The sequence below is a fragment of the Trichechus manatus genome, unplaced genomic scaffold (assembly GCF_000243295.1).
Source record: "Trichechus manatus latirostris isolate Lorelei unplaced genomic scaffold, TriManLat1.0 scaffold00035, whole genome shotgun sequence".
Lineage (NCBI taxonomy): Eukaryota > Metazoa > Chordata > Mammalia > Sirenia > Trichechidae > Trichechus > Trichechus manatus.
This window is the reverse complement of record NW_004443971.1, coordinates 11,575,145-11,592,182: the sequence shown is the minus strand read 5'-3', so window position 1 is coordinate 11,592,182 and position 17,038 is coordinate 11,575,145. Positions and strand designations below refer to the sequence as shown.

At 52.1% G+C, this 17,038-nt stretch overlaps 1 protein-coding gene across 1 annotated transcript; it reads right to left on the bottom strand.

The window, feature by feature from the left end:
* Positions 1-2,960: 2,960 nt before the first annotated feature.
* On the bottom strand, positions 2,961-15,084 carry REN (renin). Its single transcript, XM_004375349.1, has 9 exons — positions 15,005-15,084; positions 10,294-10,444; positions 9,590-9,713; positions 8,869-8,987; positions 7,645-7,841; positions 4,990-5,130; positions 4,428-4,572; positions 4,074-4,172; positions 2,961-3,125 (listed from the first exon to the last, which is right to left on the bottom strand). Exons 1-9 carry the CDS (start codon positions 15,082-15,084, stop codon positions 2,961-2,963), a joined length of 1,221 nt encoding a protein of 406 aa, XP_004375406.1.
* Between the last annotated feature and the right edge of the window lie 1,954 nt (positions 15,085-17,038).

Here is a 17,038-nt window from a genome sequence, read left to right as displayed (position 1 = left end):
GGGAAGGCTGGTGACGCCGGGGGTGGGGCCTGCGCAGGCTCCGCCCCTACCCAGACCCGCGCCGGAGGGCTTGGCCTGGCTTCGGAAGCTGCTAGGGGGCCCATCTAGGTTGGAGCCTCTCTCGGCGCTGACTAGGGCAGGGGCGAGGTTGAGCTTTACCTGCGCTTACACCCCATCCTGAAGTATGGAGATCCAGCTGCTCCCAGAAGTCAGCTTGTACCCTCCCCCCACTTGTGTCCCTGCTCCTTGCCCCCAGTCCCTGGAGCCCTGGAGCAGGCTCTGCAGGAGCGGCCTCTGCTGCGACTCAAAGGCTCTTCCCTGCAGGAAACCCCCCTACGCCCCCACCCACCCACGCGACACACAGGTGCTTGATGGAGAAGAGATATTGGTGGTGTGTGTGTGTGTGTGTGTGTGTGTGTGTGTGTGTGTGTGTGTGTATGGGGGAAGGGGTGCCAGTCCAGCATACTGGACTGCCTCCTGACAAACTACTGAACATTTTGGGGCTTGACAGCGTTTCGCCACACCTTAGGCCAAGATTTTGGGCTAGACTGACTTTTCGTCATTAAATAATCCTTAATGCCTCCCTCGCATTCTGGGAGTCTGACTGGAGGCAGGTAGCAGGCAAGCAGGTGTCCCTGAGTACAGAGCTTTGCTGGGCTATAGGGGGATGGAGCCCTGGTGGCGCAGTGGTTAAGTGCTCAGCTGCTAACCCAAAGATCGACTGTTTGAACCCACCAGCTGCTCCGCAGGAGAAAGATGTGGCGGTCTGCTTCTGTAAAGATGACAGCCTTGGAAACCCTATGGGGCAGTTCTCCTCTGTCCTATAGGATAGCTGTGAGTTGGAATCAACTCCATGGCAATGGGTACTTTAGGGGGATGGAGGTGGGGCAGACCCTGTGCTTGCCCTTAGGGAGGGCCGAAAACAGGTTAAGGTGATGGCTGTGTGTGTGCGAGACAGAGAGAGAGAGCGTGTGTGAGTGTGAGTATATGTGTGTGAGATGGAGTGTGAGCGTGTGTTAGGTGGGGACAAGGTGTCCCACGCGAGAGTTGCTGTGGGGAGAAGGAGACGTGGAGAGAAGCCAGCCAGCTTAGGGAGAGCTGGACTCTCGTCTTGTCCTTCTCTGTCACCTCCTGAGCAGGACTCTGTTGGCTGCCAACCCTCTGGGCCAGTAAGGTCTCAGTCACCCACTCTTCTGTTTTGCCTTGGGGTCTTCAGTCACCAGCTCCATAGGAGATTTCTTTCTAGAAGACCAGATCTATTACAGCCTCACCCAGAGAAGTGCCTTCAGAGAAGGGGCCCATTTCTATTTCCCCAAGTTGCCCCTTTGGCCTATTCAGGAGCTTCTCAACCACAAGGGCCCTCTGCTCATTACTGTCCAGAATCCAGCTCTGCCAATGGGATTTCAGCAATGATGGGAAAGCTCTGTTTCTGCACTGTCCAAAGGACTGGTCACTAGCCACATGTAACTATTGAGCACTTGAAAGGTGGCTGGTACGACATTTTATTTAGCTTCAATGAATTTAAATGTAAACAGCCACATGTGGCTGGTGGCTCTCATATTGGACAGCATAGGAGGTGATGGGAGACCTGCCCACTTAAGGTAATGGAGCCCCAGAATGTCAGCTGGAAAGGACACTGACTCCAGCCCTTCCTTTTGCAGTGAGGGAAGGAAGCCCAGGCAGAAGGGAACATGGAGAATCAGCGGTGGAAACAAGGCTGAGTCCAGTATCCTGAGCCCAGGCCCAGGCTCTTGGCTCTGCATGGGAACGGTGTAGACAGCTCCAGCCTGCAGGAATCCTACCCTTGAGGAGCCCTGAGGTCCCATCCAATCCCAGGAGGCTGCAATTCTAAAGGTCCGAAGTTTTCTTTTGTCTGGTCAGGCCCAGCTCAGAGTTTCACCCTGTTTGGTCAAGAGGGATGAGCAGCGCCCTTGAAGAGGGACAGCTTCAGTTTCTTCAGGTAGATGTTGCCCTCTCATTCCCCAAGCTACACAACCCTGCAGCCAGCCCAAGGGGCAAGAGTAGGAGAAGAGACTTCAGCTTGAGGAGTCCCAGCTCCATGAGATGGAGGATAGCAGTGTATGCACCTGTGTGCATGTGACCCTGTACCACCATGTGTGAAGTTCTGTACATGTGATAGGACAAAGTTGGAAAGCCCCAGGACCAGAGTCAGATGTGCTGGGTTCTAGTCTTGATTCTTCACTACCTCACTGGATGATCTCGGGCAAATGCCTCCAATCTCTGGGCCTCGGTTTCCCCACATTGAAATGGGAGTATTGGTAGGATCTTTGCTGTCCTGTGTTTTTAGGTGGTGGGGCCTTGGACTGCCTGTGTACATGGCTACATGGGGTAGAGATGGAGGCAGGGGGATTTGTAGTGGATGAGAACAGGGCAGTGCATGAGAGGCAGAGCGGGTTAGCTCAGCAGGGCAGAGCCTGAGCTCAGGGGCTGGTTCCCACGAGCTGGGAGCATCCTTCTGGCCCACAGTCTATTGCTGAAGCATTAGCTTGGTTCCCTGAGGGGCTGGAGGGGCACAGGGCTGGCTCTCTGCAAACTCCCCACTGAGGTTGTGTAAACAACTCCCCCTGAGCCCTGCTGACCTTGAACAACGGCAATGACATTGTCCCTGTGCACAGGAGCCTAGCATGTGGGTCAATGTGTAGTTTGTTGGTCTGTGTCATGTTCCTGTCTGCAGCTGATCACACGGCTGCCCCCCGCCCCCGGCTCTGTTCCAAACCCCAGTGAACCCAGATGCAATGGGGTTGCAAACATGAAGTCTTTATTCTGTTTGTTCTCAAAGCAGGGAAGGGCCAGTGCTGGGGGCAGGCCGGTGTCCAAGGACAGTTCCACTCCCGGCGCCCTGCAGGAGGGCACAAGCCCAGGGAGAGGGTGCTCCCATAAAATGCTCACTAGCTTCAGGCTGGGGATGAGCACAGGGCCTGCCCAGGCAGCAGAGGGCCTCAGAGGGCCAGGGCAAAGCCAATGCGATGGTTACGCCGATCAAACTCCGTGTAGAACTTGCGGATGAAGCTGGCACCCAGGACCCAGAGGGGCCCAGTGGGCGGTGGGACGTCCAGGCCATGGATGGCCAGTGTGCACAAGTCATCGTCACTACTGTCGAGGTCCTGGCAGGAAGCAGGAGGGTTTCCCCACTGTCCAGCTCACAACCATCTCCCTTCATTTGGCCTGACCCCAGCAGCCGTCTTCAGCAATACGCTCCCTCATCTCCCCCATTCACAATGAGCCTCCATCATGTCCTGGCCATTTCACCCAAAACCCCTCATGGTTGCACCCCTGGGCAGACAATGCATCAGGCACAATACTCCCTGCAAGAGTTTATGGTCTAACATGGCTTCTAATCCTAGTCAAGTGATCTAGCTTCTCTAAGCCTGTTGAGGAAGAAAGGCCTGGTGATCTTCTTCTGAAAAAAATCAGCCAGTAAAAACCCCATGGATCACAACGGTCTGATCTCATTGTGCATGGGGTGGCCATGAGTCAGGGGCTGACTCAACAGCAGCTAACAAGAACAACAAGCCTAATGAGTATAAAAAGGGGCAAGAACATCCCAAGCATAGGATTACTGGGAACATTTGATGAGAAAATGGAAGTAAAGGGAGAAGCACAGTGATTTGCAAGCTTGGCCGCACATTGGAATCACCTGGGAAGTTTTAAAAACACCGATCCCAAAATTGACATCAGCGACTCGAAAGGTTAGAGAAGAGACTTAGAGGGCAGTGAGTTCCTGTTAATGGTAGAGGGTGAGAATGGTTGTACAACTTGAATGTAATCAATGTCACTGAACTGTACATGTAGAAATTGTTGAATTGGTATGTTTTGCTATGTACATTTTCAACAACTACAAAAAATAAATTATTGCAGAAGACACTGCTCCTAGGTCCCACCCCCAGAAGTTCTGATTTAACAGGTATGGGCTGCAGCCTGGGCATTTTGAAAAGCTCCCCCGACTACAGCATGCAGCCAGGTTTGCATTGGGTGCACTGTGACTTGTTCCTTTCTGAAGGTCCCTGCCCACCCTCCCTCCCTGTGGCCCAGGGAGCCGACCCGAGCCTCACCTGTAATACATAGTCCGCACTGGTGAGCGTATAGGCTCTGCCTCCGAGGTGGAAGGAGATGTCAGGGAGTGTGGGCACCTGGTTACAGTTCACCACGTACTGGTGGGGGAAGAAGCCCCTCTGAGTGCGGGAGGCCCCTCGGCAGACATGGGGCCCTGTGCTTGTCGCCCGGCCCCTCTGGAGAGGGCTGGGCACAGTGCCCTTCCTCCCTGGGGGCCAAGCCCATGTGGGAAGGGTGTGAGAGGGGTCAGGAAGGGAAGGCTTGACATGGCCATGTTTGGGACCTGATGCAGCCTGTGGTGACCTGGGCCCTGGACCAGGGGGCACCCCCCAGCTTCTGTGTGGGTGGCTTACTTCATTCGTCATCATCTCCTTGGCCCCCAGAGTCTCCATGAGCAGCTTCAGGGAGCTGGTGGGTCCCGTGATGAAGGACGCGCCGGTGTCCACCACGACCATGCAGCCCTCCTCACAGAACAAAGTGGCAGACCTCACAGACACCCTGGGGGAGGCCACAGACAGACAGACAAAAGGCTGATGGGACGCCACCAGGCAGCATATTTTTCCTGGGTGAGGGCAGGTGATCGGAGGCTATGCTGATGGTTGGGGTGATGCATTGCGGGCAGAGGGGGGCGGGTAAGGCAGTGAGCAGGAGGAGGGAAGGTGCTGTCCCCCTCCGTCGGCGTGTGGCTTTGTGACCCTCTACGTCCTCTCACTAGCCTCATCCCCCTCTGTCCCTAGTGTCAAGGGGTCCCTCATGCCGAGCAGAGCTGGCAGAGAACAGATGTTGGCAGTGACTTAAGAAGCGGCTGCATCCAGGGAGAGGGCAGGGTGGTGGCACTGCCCCTCCCCCCACCCCCCTTCCAAGCCCAAGCAGCATAGCATTTGTGGGGCGTGGAGAGGGTCGAGGCTTCCTGACCCCTTCATTTTGATCTGCCAGAGGCCAGTCTTGCTGAGGCTCACGTAGTGGAAGTTCCCTTGGTAATACTGGGGATTGCTGCCTCCCAGCATAATCTCGCCTCCCAGCAAGTGGGAATTCCTAAAGCGAAGATCAGAAGCTCTCATCTTCTGAGACGGAGACCCAGCAACCCAAGAACAAGGGAAAGTTGGCCAAGGGTGCAGGGTGTAGAGGAAGGTAGGGAGACAGCAAGGCTTGGAAGCTGTCATAATGAAGCATGCAGAACATACTGCTTCTCCATATTTCTTGCCCTTCCCCAAGCCCAATCAGAGGTTTGTCCAGGATAGTCCAGCTGCACCCAGTAAAGCATCCCCAGAGGTCACAGAAAAGGAAGAGGCATGTGGACAGTGAGTAGAATGCAAATAAGACGCAAATTGGCCCTCCCTAGCTTGGGGTTGGGTTGCTGGTGGTAGACCAGGTGTTTTGGAAGGCACTCTGGAAAGGCTGTGAGGGAGGGGTGGGTGGGGGCATGAGGAGAGCAGCAGGGAGGGGCAGAGAACTTGAGCATCAGGTGAGGTGAGTTTTGGGTGGGGGAGATGTGTGACTCTGAGTGAGGTGCTCAGGGAGTTCTGGAGGGTCAGGGCCAAGTAGATGGCTCATCTTACTTGAAATTTCTGTAGAGAAAGAGAGAGCGCAGAAAGGGAGGCCTTTGTTTCAGATAAGCCTCACCAGCCTGTTGTTTGACAGGGTGGGTATTATTCACTCTTATTTACCCTTCAGGCAGTGGAGTAACCAAGAGGCAAAGTCACTTCCCTGAAGTCACCCAGGTGGTGGTGAGTTAACGAGTTGGGACTCCTAGTGCCCAGTCCAAAGTGGATCCCCCAGGCCTTCCTCTCCTCTACACTGCACAATGCCTCTCGCGGCTCAGGGGCCACCTTAGACCTGGTCTGCAGAGTGTGCATGTGTGTGTGATGTGGGTTTCCAGCACTCATAATAGGAGGCGTGTGGACATACACATGTGTGCATGTGTGTGTAGGTGTGCACGTGGTGTTTTGTGCAAGTGTAATTGCATGTTTGCAAATCCAGTACATATGTGCATATACTAGCACAAATTCTCCCTGCCCCTCTCTGACACCTCAAGATCTCTCTGGATGTTCCCTCCTTCTCTTCCCTTCAGTAAAGGAAGAGGCAGGCGCTCTCCTCAAGGAGGCCCACCTTCTTCCTGTTTGCTGGATGCTCATCTCTCTCATGGCCTCCAGACTCCTGCGCCCTCAATTAATCTCCTCTTTTTCCACGTTTTCATACTCTTGCTTTCCATGGGTTTCTTCCTCCACCTACAAGCATGCTCAGGCATCCCTTAGATTTAAAAATACCCACCCTTCCTTCCCCTGTTTCTCTCTGGATCTCTCCCCACGCCCCCACCTCCCATTCCTTCCCTGGTGCATTTCTTGAGGGCAGCCTGCATTCACAGGGCTCTACTTCCTTACACCTCATCTACCTCTTAACTGCTTGCCATCTGGCCCTACCCCACCACTTCTCTAAAATGGCTCTTCCCAAGATTCTCTCTGACTGCAGAGCCACCAACTGGTGACCTTTTCTCAATGCCTCCTTTTCTCTCACCAAACCAGAGATCCTCTCCATCTGACCTCTGAGGTTTCTCTAGACTCCGACCCTCCGCTCCATCCTCACTGCCACAGGCCTCAGGTCCCTATCCTTATGATCCTTGTCTCCAGCTAATACTATCTTTCTAAGCCCAGTAGCTTGGAGCAGATCACAACACTGCTCAAAAGCTGACAACAGTTCCCCCAAGGCCTGCTGAACTGCACAGAAGCTCAGCCTAGAACTGAAGAGCTTCTACAATTGTCAGCCCTGCGCTCCCTGTGGGCTGGTAACATGCATCACATTGTAATGTGTTGTGACTTCCCTCTTAGACAACAAGCTCTACGGGGGCAGGGTTCTGTCTTGTTCAGTGAGTTCTCTGCTGTACCCCTAGAGCCTAGCACAGTGCTCAGCCCGTGGCGCCCAATATTTATTGACTCAATAAGTGAGCCAAAAAAAAGAACCACAAACAAATGAAGGAATGAACAAGTGAATGATGGTGGCTATCTCTGTGTGAGGAGTCATGGGCCCTCACGGGGAGGGTCCCCAGGTCACAGCAGTGCCTCATTTCTCATCACCCCTTTTCTGCATTATCCTGTTGTTCTAGATCAGTACTGTCCAATAGAACTTTCTTCAATGATGGAAATGTTCGATACGGTAGCCATGAGCCACCGTGACTGCTGCGTGTTTGAAGTGAGGAACTGAGTGCTTAATTTTATATTACTTTAATCAATTTAGATGTAAATGGTGGCTACCGTATTGATCAGTGTGGAAACCCTGGTGGCGCAGTGGTTAAGAGTTCAGCTGCTAACCAAAAGGTTGGCAGTTCGAATCCACAGGTGCTCCTTGGAAACTCTACGGGGTAGTTCTACTCTGTCCTATAGTGTTGCTATGAGTCGGAATTGACTCGACAGCACAGGGTTTATATATGTAGATAGATAGATAGATAGATCAATATCTAGATCTGTGATATTGATTGTATCCCACCTAATCATGAACACATCAAAATCCTGGCCCAAACCCTCCTTTCCCTCCTCTCCCCTCCCGCACCTTGGCCCCTGGAGTCCCAGGTCCCACCTGCTATAGTACACAGAGAAGACGTCCTCCTTTAGCACCCCCTGGGAGATGATGTTGTCAAAGACAGGGGTGACCCCCCTGACGGCCTGTGCAGGGAAGCCCATGCCCAGAATCCCATCAAACTTGGCCAGCATGAAGGGTATCACGGGCAGCTCCGTGACTTCTCCGAAGGTCTGTGTCACCGTGATTCCGCCCAACTGTGAGAAGAAGGACCACAGGAGACTGAGCCTGCTGCCCACCCCCTGGCCAGGGTCTGGTCTAGGCTTCTACAATGGGAGCCCCAGGGCCACAGACGCTCCAGGGCACAGCAACTGGGGCAAGTCCAACAAAATCCTTTCATCAACCCCACAAACATGTCCTCTCTCCCAATATACATCTGAATTGTGGGGCCCAAAGAGAGCGGGGATTGCCCAGTGACTGGAAGGGGCAGAGGCTGAGAAGCTGGTACTGCCAAGCAGTCATAGAAAAGATTCCGAGGACTTCCGTACCCCTCCCCACTGGCCCAGCTTTCACGTCAGTAGGAACGGGCCTCGGCCCCCTCTCCCATTATGGCTAAGGATTCTTCAGCACAGCCAGGCCTGCCCTTCTTGTTCCCTTTTATGTGTTTTCACAGGCAAGGGGGGTGGTGAAGACTCACACAGTCATTCCCTCTCTGTTCCATGTGGACCCCTCCCTCTAACGCTGACACCACAGGGGCTGGAGAAACCCCAGAGTGGGGAAGAGGTCAGACACAGGGCAAATGAAAAAGAAAACAAACAAAAAACCAGGCCCTGGCCCTTATCCCAAATCCTAATGTCACCTATGACCTTAAAACCCATGTCTGACCCTAAAACTAACTGTGACCATAAAGTCATACTCCTGATCCTGACTCTGACCCTGGGTGCCAGTCCAAGGTCTGGGTGAGAGCCCAGCTGGAGCTGGGTGACCTTAGGCAGGCAGGTTACTTGACTGGAGGCTGTGGGGCTTGGGACCAGGCTGACATGCAAGTTAAATGTAAAACCTCCCATAAATCACCCACTTTGAGCCAGCGGCTCAGCTTTGCTCCATCACAGGCTCTGCTATTTTGCAGCACCAGCTAAAAGCAGCAGAGCAGTGTTCGTCACATCTCAGGCAGAGGTGGGCTGGAGTGCCCCTTCTCCCTAGGATGAGTCCTGGAGGGACAGGAGAGCCCACCCTGAGGACCAGAAGGACAGGGGTCAGGTGACCTGGGGTGGCCCCACTTACAGTTACCACGTCCTGGCTCAGAAAGCCTTTGACCTTCCCCGATCCGTAGTTGATGGTGAATTCCGTGTTGTTCTCCATGTAGCTGGAGGATTCCAAGGAGTCATAGCGGTTGTGAGTCTCTGGCGGAGGGACATAGGCTCTGGTCTGTCCAGAGAGGCCCCGGCATGGGGGCTGGGAGGCAGGCCATGTAGTGGGTATGCCTGGTGTGGTTGGAGACTTAGCTTAGGTGCAGCGATGGGGGACCCTGAGGTCAAGGGCTTGGCCAATGTGTTTCATCAATCAAGGACTGTGCTTCTTGGGCCCCTGTTATGCCCATATCCCTGAGCATTTCATCTCAAATGGGACATTTTAAATAATTGTTAACATTGCAATGGAGAGAAGATTCTGGGTAAGGAGTAAGCAGTCAATGAGAGGTTGTTGACCAAGGATGGGGAGCGAGGAGCCCAAGGGCCTGGGCTGGGTTGGAGAATTCAGTCCTCTCTCAGACTCAGTGAGACGGGGAAAGGGCCAGGGGCTCCTGGAGCCTGCTTTTTAACCTTAGTGGCCATATCAGGAAAATGGGAAACATCTTCCTCTCTCCTCCCAGGGTCGCTGGGAGCAGAGGCAGAGAGGAAGCAGCTTATATGGCAGCAGGAGGAATTTTAGCTAGACATGAGGAAGGACTAACTAAGCATGGCAGGGTCAGGGGGCTTGGGGAGCAGCAGCAAAGCCTGGGTCTTACCACATGCAGTGTAGAGAGGGCTGCATTTGCTGGAGGGCACCCAGAGGTTGGCCGAACCCGTGTCAAAAACGACTTTGAAGGTCTGGGGTGGGGTGCCAATGCTAATCTCGCCATAGTACTGGGTCTGGAGGGATGAAAAAAAGAGGCGGCTGGAAGGGTTGAGGGAGCCTTGGGCTTTGGGGGTCTTGCCTGGCTCCAGCCTTGGATTTCCTGGTGAGATGAGGCAGGTCATACAGCCTCTCTGGGTTTCCATTTTCCAGCAGGGACTGGGTGGGAGGCTTAGCACTGTCCTATGGCTTCTGAGAAGTGAGACAAGAGGGCAAAATAAACACACCGGAAATGAAGCAGGAAGGTGCCCCAACCCTTGAAGGTGCCACTGGAGCCATATCTCAAGCTGTGCTAAGCCAGGTCACAGAAACCCCCACCTGAGATCACACACCCCTCCCCATCCAATAGTGACACCTGGGTTTGAGGCCAAAAGCCTGGATTCCTGAGTTCGAAATGTAACCCTGCCCCTGACTGGTCCCTGAGCTCCCTCTGCCCTCTGTGCCTCAGGCTTTCTAGCTGTAAAATGGGAGTTCTACGTTCCTCAGGTCCTCAGTCAAAGATAGCATGGAAAGAGTGGGTCTTGCAGGAAAAGAAAGCCTGAGGTCCAAGAGAGAAAGGAGGCAGGGAGGGAGAGAGGAGCCGAGCCAGGCACTCACATTCATGTAGTTGGTGAGGATCATGGGGGAGGTGCCGTTGCCAAGGGAGACCCTCCTGGTGAACTGGCTCCACTCAGCCCTGAGCTTGGCCACATCCACACCTTGCTCTTTCAGGCTTTCCCAGACTGAGGGCATTTTCTTGAGGAAGATCCTGGCCCAGGGTGGAGGAAACAAACAGAACAGGCCTGTACTCTCCCATGGAGTCTCCGGGTGGTGCAAACGATTACCACGCTCAGCTGCCAACCGAAAGGATGGAGGTTCAACTTCACTCAGAGGTACCTCAGAAGAAAGGCCTGATGATCTCTTTCCAATAAATCAGCCATTGAAAACTCTATGGAGCACAGTTCTGCTGTGACACTCATGGGGTCACCATAAGTTGGAATCTACTCAATGGCAACTGGTTACTGGTAGTAGAGAACTACTACCATAATGGCAGAGTCCCTAAGGCCACCCCTGCTTCCAGTATAACTACCCCTAGCCTTACCCCAGGCACCTAAGAATCACTCGTGTTCCCTAAGGACTCAGAAGGAGAATTTACAAGCCTCCATGTGTCACCTGCGCTGATATTAAATAACCCTCAACTAACGTCCTCCTGTTGTCTGTAATAGCCATCACTGCAAGGCTGTTTGTTCATTCATTCGTTCCATAGTTAGGTGTTGGACGTCTACCCTGTGCCTGCACTGTGCTGGGTACTGGGGATATAAAAACAAAGAAGATCATCACTGCCTCCAAGGAATTCCAGCAGGTGGGGAAGCAGAGGAGAAAACATGCAATGACATCTCCTCTGGGGAGATGAAGGCTGGGGAGTGCCCGCTCAATGCTGGACAGGAGGACGCAGGTCCACATGGGGCCGGTAGATGACAGCAGATGGCCGCAGCAGGCTGCAGGGGCACCTGGAAACCTGGGGGCAGGCACCAGCCAAGGTCTAAGGGGGTGGAGTGGATCAACTGAACTGGGCTGGGGAGGGAGGTCAGCATCTCCTGGGTGCCTGTGCACCTTGTCCTTGGAAAAATAGGTCTTCTTGTCTAGACACAGTCCCATCCATCACCTTCGGGAGGCAGAATTAAAGAGACCTGGAAAACTCACAGGATACTAAGCTGCTATTGGGTGAATGCAAAACACGGTACACCCCCCCACCCCATGTAACCCTCATAACAACTCTGCACACTAGTTACAGTTGTCCTCATTTTATAGATGCGGAAGCGAAGGCTCAGAGAGAGGACGGTAACTCAGAAGTGATGGAGGAGGGATTCCAAGCAGTGTGTCTGCCACTACTTTCCATGCAGGGCCCCCTGGGCTCTGGCATGAAGGCTATTTGCAAATCCTGGAGGAAGATGTCCCCAGGGGGTGGGGTCCCAGGATTGAAGCCACCTTAACTTTGCAGTAGGCTTTCCTTATCTATGATTCCTTCTTTCTTCTCAGCTGCAAATCCTCCTTTCCCCCACTATCCTTTCCTTCCTATACCCCATGCATCCTACTTACTATCCGCCATTGTGACCATGAACATGAACTCAACTTTAATGCCTGTCATCCTAACATTAAAATGGAAATGATCTCATATTTATATCAGTTTACTGTTCACAAAGTGTTTTCACACCTATGATCTTATTTGATTCCCAATCCATCCCAGGAGATGGGTAGTTTTATTATTCCCGTTTTACAGATGGGGAAATGGAGGGTCAAAAAAGACATTTACCCCAAAGAGGGTATATTTCCCACTCTTTACTCCAAATAGCCTTCGTCTGTGGGCCTTTTTCTAAAAAAATTTTTATTGTGGTAAAATATATAGATGAAAATATTTGTCATTTCAATCATTTTTACGTGCACAATTCAGTGACATTAATTGCGTTCACCATATTGGGCAACCATCACCACTATCCTTCCAATTTTTTATAACCTTTAACAGAAACTCAGTGCCCTTTAAGCAATAACGTCGCTTTCCCTCTCCCGGTCACCCCGCTAACCACTAATCAACTTTGGTCTCTATGCATCTGCCTGTTCTACAAATTTCCTATAAATGGGATCATACAACATTTTTTTGTGTGTCAGACTAATTTTACTCAGCATAGTGTTTTCAAGGTTCATCTCTGTCATAGCATGTATCAGAGCTTCATTTCTCTTCATGGCTGAGTAGTATTCCATTGCATGCACGTACCACGTTGTCTGTTGACCAACTCTTGAGTTGTTTCCACTTTTTGCCTGTTGTGACTAATGCTGCAATAAATATTGGTGTACAAGTATCTCTGTGCATCCTGCTTTCAGTTCTTTTGGGTGTATATCTAGGAGCAGAATTATGAGGCCACATGGTAATTCTATGTTTAACTTTTTGAGGAACCATCAAACTGTTTTCCACAGTGGCTGTACCATTTTACAATCCCACCAGCAGTGCACGAGGGTTCCATTTCTGCGCATCCTTGCCAACACTTGTTATTTTCTGTTTTTCTAATAACAGCTGTCCTAGTGGGGGTGAAGTTGTATCTTGTTGTAGTTTTCTGGGCCTTGACTTTTGCCATTCCGCTCTCAGAAAATCCCAGTTCTTTAAACCTTCAAAGCCCAGCGTGCACCCCCTCCTCCAGGAAACTTGCCTTGAGGATTCCAGTCTCCTAAGGATTCCGGTCTCCCAAGAATTCCAGTTAGGGTGTGCAGCTGGTAATGCTGACAGAGGCCATGGCTCATGGTGTGGTGAGGGCAGATGGCTGTGGAACACAGGCTTGAGGCCATGCACCTTCCCTTACTACCTGTGTGCTTCTGAGCAAGTTACCCACCCTCTCTGGGCCTCGTCTGAGCCCTCTATAAAAAAGGGTTTAATGCTAGTACCTACCTCAGAGACTTGCTGCACAGATTAAATGAGCTGCCCACCACTCATTAAATGTAAATTCTGTATGTGTAAGGCAATGAAATTCCTTGAGAACAGGGGTCATGTGTTCAGATCTCCCATAGTGCTTTGCACGGTGCTCTGCATATAGCAGGTGGTAAAATTCCAGTAAGTGTTTCAAAAGCCTGACTCCCTAGCCGCCCTTTGCCAATTCCATTCTGACTCTTCTCTTTTGGAATAGAACAAGGAAGGTTATTTTTAGCCCCCTCTACCTTTACCTGGGAGCCCTGGTGGTACAGTGGTTCAGAGCTCGGCTGCTAGCCAAAAGGTCGGCAGTTCAAATTCACCAGCCACTCCTTGGAAACTCTATGGAGCACTTCTACTCTGTCCTATGGGGTCGCTATGAGTTGCCATCAACTCTACGGTTCGAAACCACCCAGAGGCACCTTGGAAGACAGGCCTGGCAATTTGCTTCTGAAAGTTCACAGCCTTGAAGAACCCTATGGAGCAGTTCTACTCTGTACACACGGGGTTGCCATGAGTCGGAACCAACTCAATGACAACTAACAGCGTTTACCCTAGGTCTCTGGGGGCACAAATAGTTTGTGCTGGTCTACTAACCTAAAGGCTGGCGGTTTGAAACCACCCAGTGGCACTGGGGAGAAAGGCCTGGTGATCTTCCATAAAGATTACAGGCAAGAAGATCCTATGGAGCAGTTCTACTCTGTAACAAATGGCGTCACATCAATTCATGGCATTGGATTTACCTTTACTCTGGGGATGGAGGCAAAGTGGACGCTGCCTAGACATTCTGCTGGGAAGCGCCTGTCTCCTCTCCCCATGCCCCTAACCCAGCAGTTACTCTCTGGGAGCTTTGGGGCAGGGGAAAGGGGCTTTGGAAGCAAAAGGCCAGGTGTGTGTCCAAGCTTAATCTTCCTGAGCCTCAGTGTCCTCATCTGTAAGAAGGGGATGTTAAGATGAGACATGCAAAACAACCATTGCCATAGAGCCAATTCTGTCTCATAACAACCCTATAGGATAGAGTAAAGCTGCCCCATAGGGGTGGCTGGTAGATTCAAACTGCTGATCTTTTTGTTAGCAGCCAAACACTTAACCACTGCACCACCAGGGCTCCTAGCAACTATTACTATTATTAAATAGTACTGTCTTACCTTCAGGTCTGCTGGTCCCATCTGCTCTCCCCAGACCGAAAACCCCTTCTCTATGAGGCCTTCTCCCAACTCTGCGTCCTCCCCTTCTCCAGCCCTAATGAATTGCTTGTTCCCGCAGAGCACCAACGGGTGTTAGGTCCTTCCCCTCCCTCCTTTGGGCTGCCTTAATCCTTGCTTTTAACCTTTATGTTAATCCTCCCTATGGTACTAATAACAGCTGAGTTCCTGCAGTGCGCCCGGCACCATGCTAACGGCGTTACAGGTGGTAATGAGATCTTACTACATGTTCAAAGCAACCCTGAGAAGCAGGTACTGTTACTGTCCTTGTTTTAAAAATGGGTAAACCGAGACTTGGAGAGGTTAAGTGAGTTGCCCATGGGTCCAGAGCTAGTTAGTTCTGCTTATGGAACAGAACCTAAGCCAAGACAATCCAACTGTAGGAGCTTTCCTTTTAACCACTATACCATGCTCTTCCCTGGCATGGCTGATCGTCTGTAAGTCCCCCACAATGACTAACATGGTACTGTGCCCAGGAGCTCTGACTAGCGCCACTCAGCTATGGGCTGTGTGACTTTGGGCAAGTCACCTGACCTCTCTGAATGGGACCAGACCCCTCCTGCCCTGCTGGTCATGAGGACTGAATGACATCACATATCTGAAAGCTGGAGGTGTTGGGAAGGTGGGAACTCCCACACCCCTGCCACCCTCTCTTGGTCTGAGTTACCTTCTGAAGGTGCCGGAGTCTGCAGGGAGACTGAAGGTGCAGGAGCCCCAGAGCACCAGCAGGAGTCCCCAGCGAGCCATCCTCCTCTGTCCGTCCACGCCTCACCTTGGTCCTGGGCTCTCTCTGGGATCTGCTGAAGCTTTGCGGCTGCCAGAGCCCTTCTCCTTTTATACAGCCCCCACACGAGATGGCTGTGATTCTCTTGGTCCTGATTTATTACTCTGGGGCAGGTGGCAGTCATAAATCCCCCCCGTGGGACCCAGCTAGGTGGGGGAAGGCTACCAAGGTTTCCGGACATGGAGCAGGAGGCCTGGAAGAAGGAGGGCTGTGGGAAAGGAATTCTGTACCCAGTGACGCCAACAGACCCCTGTCTTGACCTGGCCCTGGGACCCCCGGAGGGGCAGAGGCTGATGGGAAACAGCGCTGCTCAGGGACAAGGTCAGGGCTGGGAGAGGCATAGAACCTAGGTTTCCAAACCTCCAGCCCAGACTCCAGCCCATATGCCCTTAAAGCTCCGTGTTCTGTATTAATACTGGTTTTTCCCCTTACTGGCTTTTCCAGATCACATCTCAGTTTTTCCATCGAGAACATGGGTGAATCCTTCTGGCTTGTCGCCTGGCGGAGCCAGACCAGGGCCCACACGCTGCCTCCCTCCAAGCCTCTGATAGCGGTGGCTGTTATGGAAAGTGCACCCACCACAGCCTGGCAGGAGAAGGAACACTTAGTGTGTTGCTCTGGAAATGCGGAGCTGGAGGGGCTGCTCTGTGTACCCTCAGTTGACCAGGAGAATGGTGGCAGGAAAGGGGAGTCCTCAGGGGTCTTGGGAGGTCTCTGAGAAGAGCCAGACAAGACAATTGGTCTTCCAGCTTGTCTTCCTCTTTTTGCTTGGTCCTAACTCCCTTTGGGCCCTGTGTCTCCACCTCCTTCCCTTTTCCCTGTTGCTTTTCAACCAGCCTGGGGCAGCTCCCCCAGCACACACCTGCCCCCTGAATCCCAACATGGGTGCTATTGAGTCGGCCTAGGATGCCCTCTCCCGGCTTCTCCCTGCTCATTCTTCAGGGCCCAGTTCAAACGTCACCACCTCCTCCACGAAGCAGGCCCTGGCTCAGCCTGGAATTGACTGCTTCCTGCTGCAGGCTCCCACGGCACTGATACAAGTTCTAGGAGAGCCCTAGCCTCTGTTATCCTCAGATCAGAGTCATTTATGTATATGTGCAGCTGCCTGTTGCTCAGCACAAATTAGTGCTTAATGCTTACTAGATGAATGCGCTAATGAGCTGTGATGGGCAGTGCAAACAGCCCTGGGCTTGTTGTCAGGGACCAGGGTCTAGTCTTGGCTCTACCACGAATTTGCTGTGTGACATTGGAACAATCCCTTCCCCTCTCTGGGCCTCAGTTTTCAAATCCGTACAGTGAGGCAGATGGCCAGATCACCCCTAAGGTGCTGTCATGGATTGAAGTATATCCCCTAAAAAATATGTCTATCAATTTGGCTGGGCCATGATTCCCAGTATTCTGTGGTTGTCCTCCATTTTGTGATTGTAATTTTATGTTAAAGAAGATTAGGGTGGGATTGTAACACCCTTACTAATGTCACATCCCTGATCCAGTGTAAAGGGAGTTTCCCTGGGGTATGGCCTGCACCACCTTTTATCTTACAAGAGATAAAAGGAAAGGGAAGCAAGCAGAGAGTTGGGGACCTCATACCACCAAGAAAGCAGTGCCGGGAGCAGAGCGCATCCTTTGGACCTGAGGTTCCTGCGCTGAGATGCTCCCAGACTGAGAGAAGACTGATGATAAGGACCTTCCTCCAGAGCCAAGAGAGAGAAAGCCTTCCCCTGGAGCCAGGGCCCTGAATTTGGACTTGTAACCTACTAGACTGTGAGAAAATAAATTTCTCTTTCTTAAAGCCATCCACTTGTGGTATTTCTGTTATAGCGGCACTAAATGACAAAGACAGGTACCTTCCAGCTCAGCTACTCTAGCATCCTAAGTCCTCTCAGCTACTCTAGCATCCTAAGTCCTCTCAGCTAC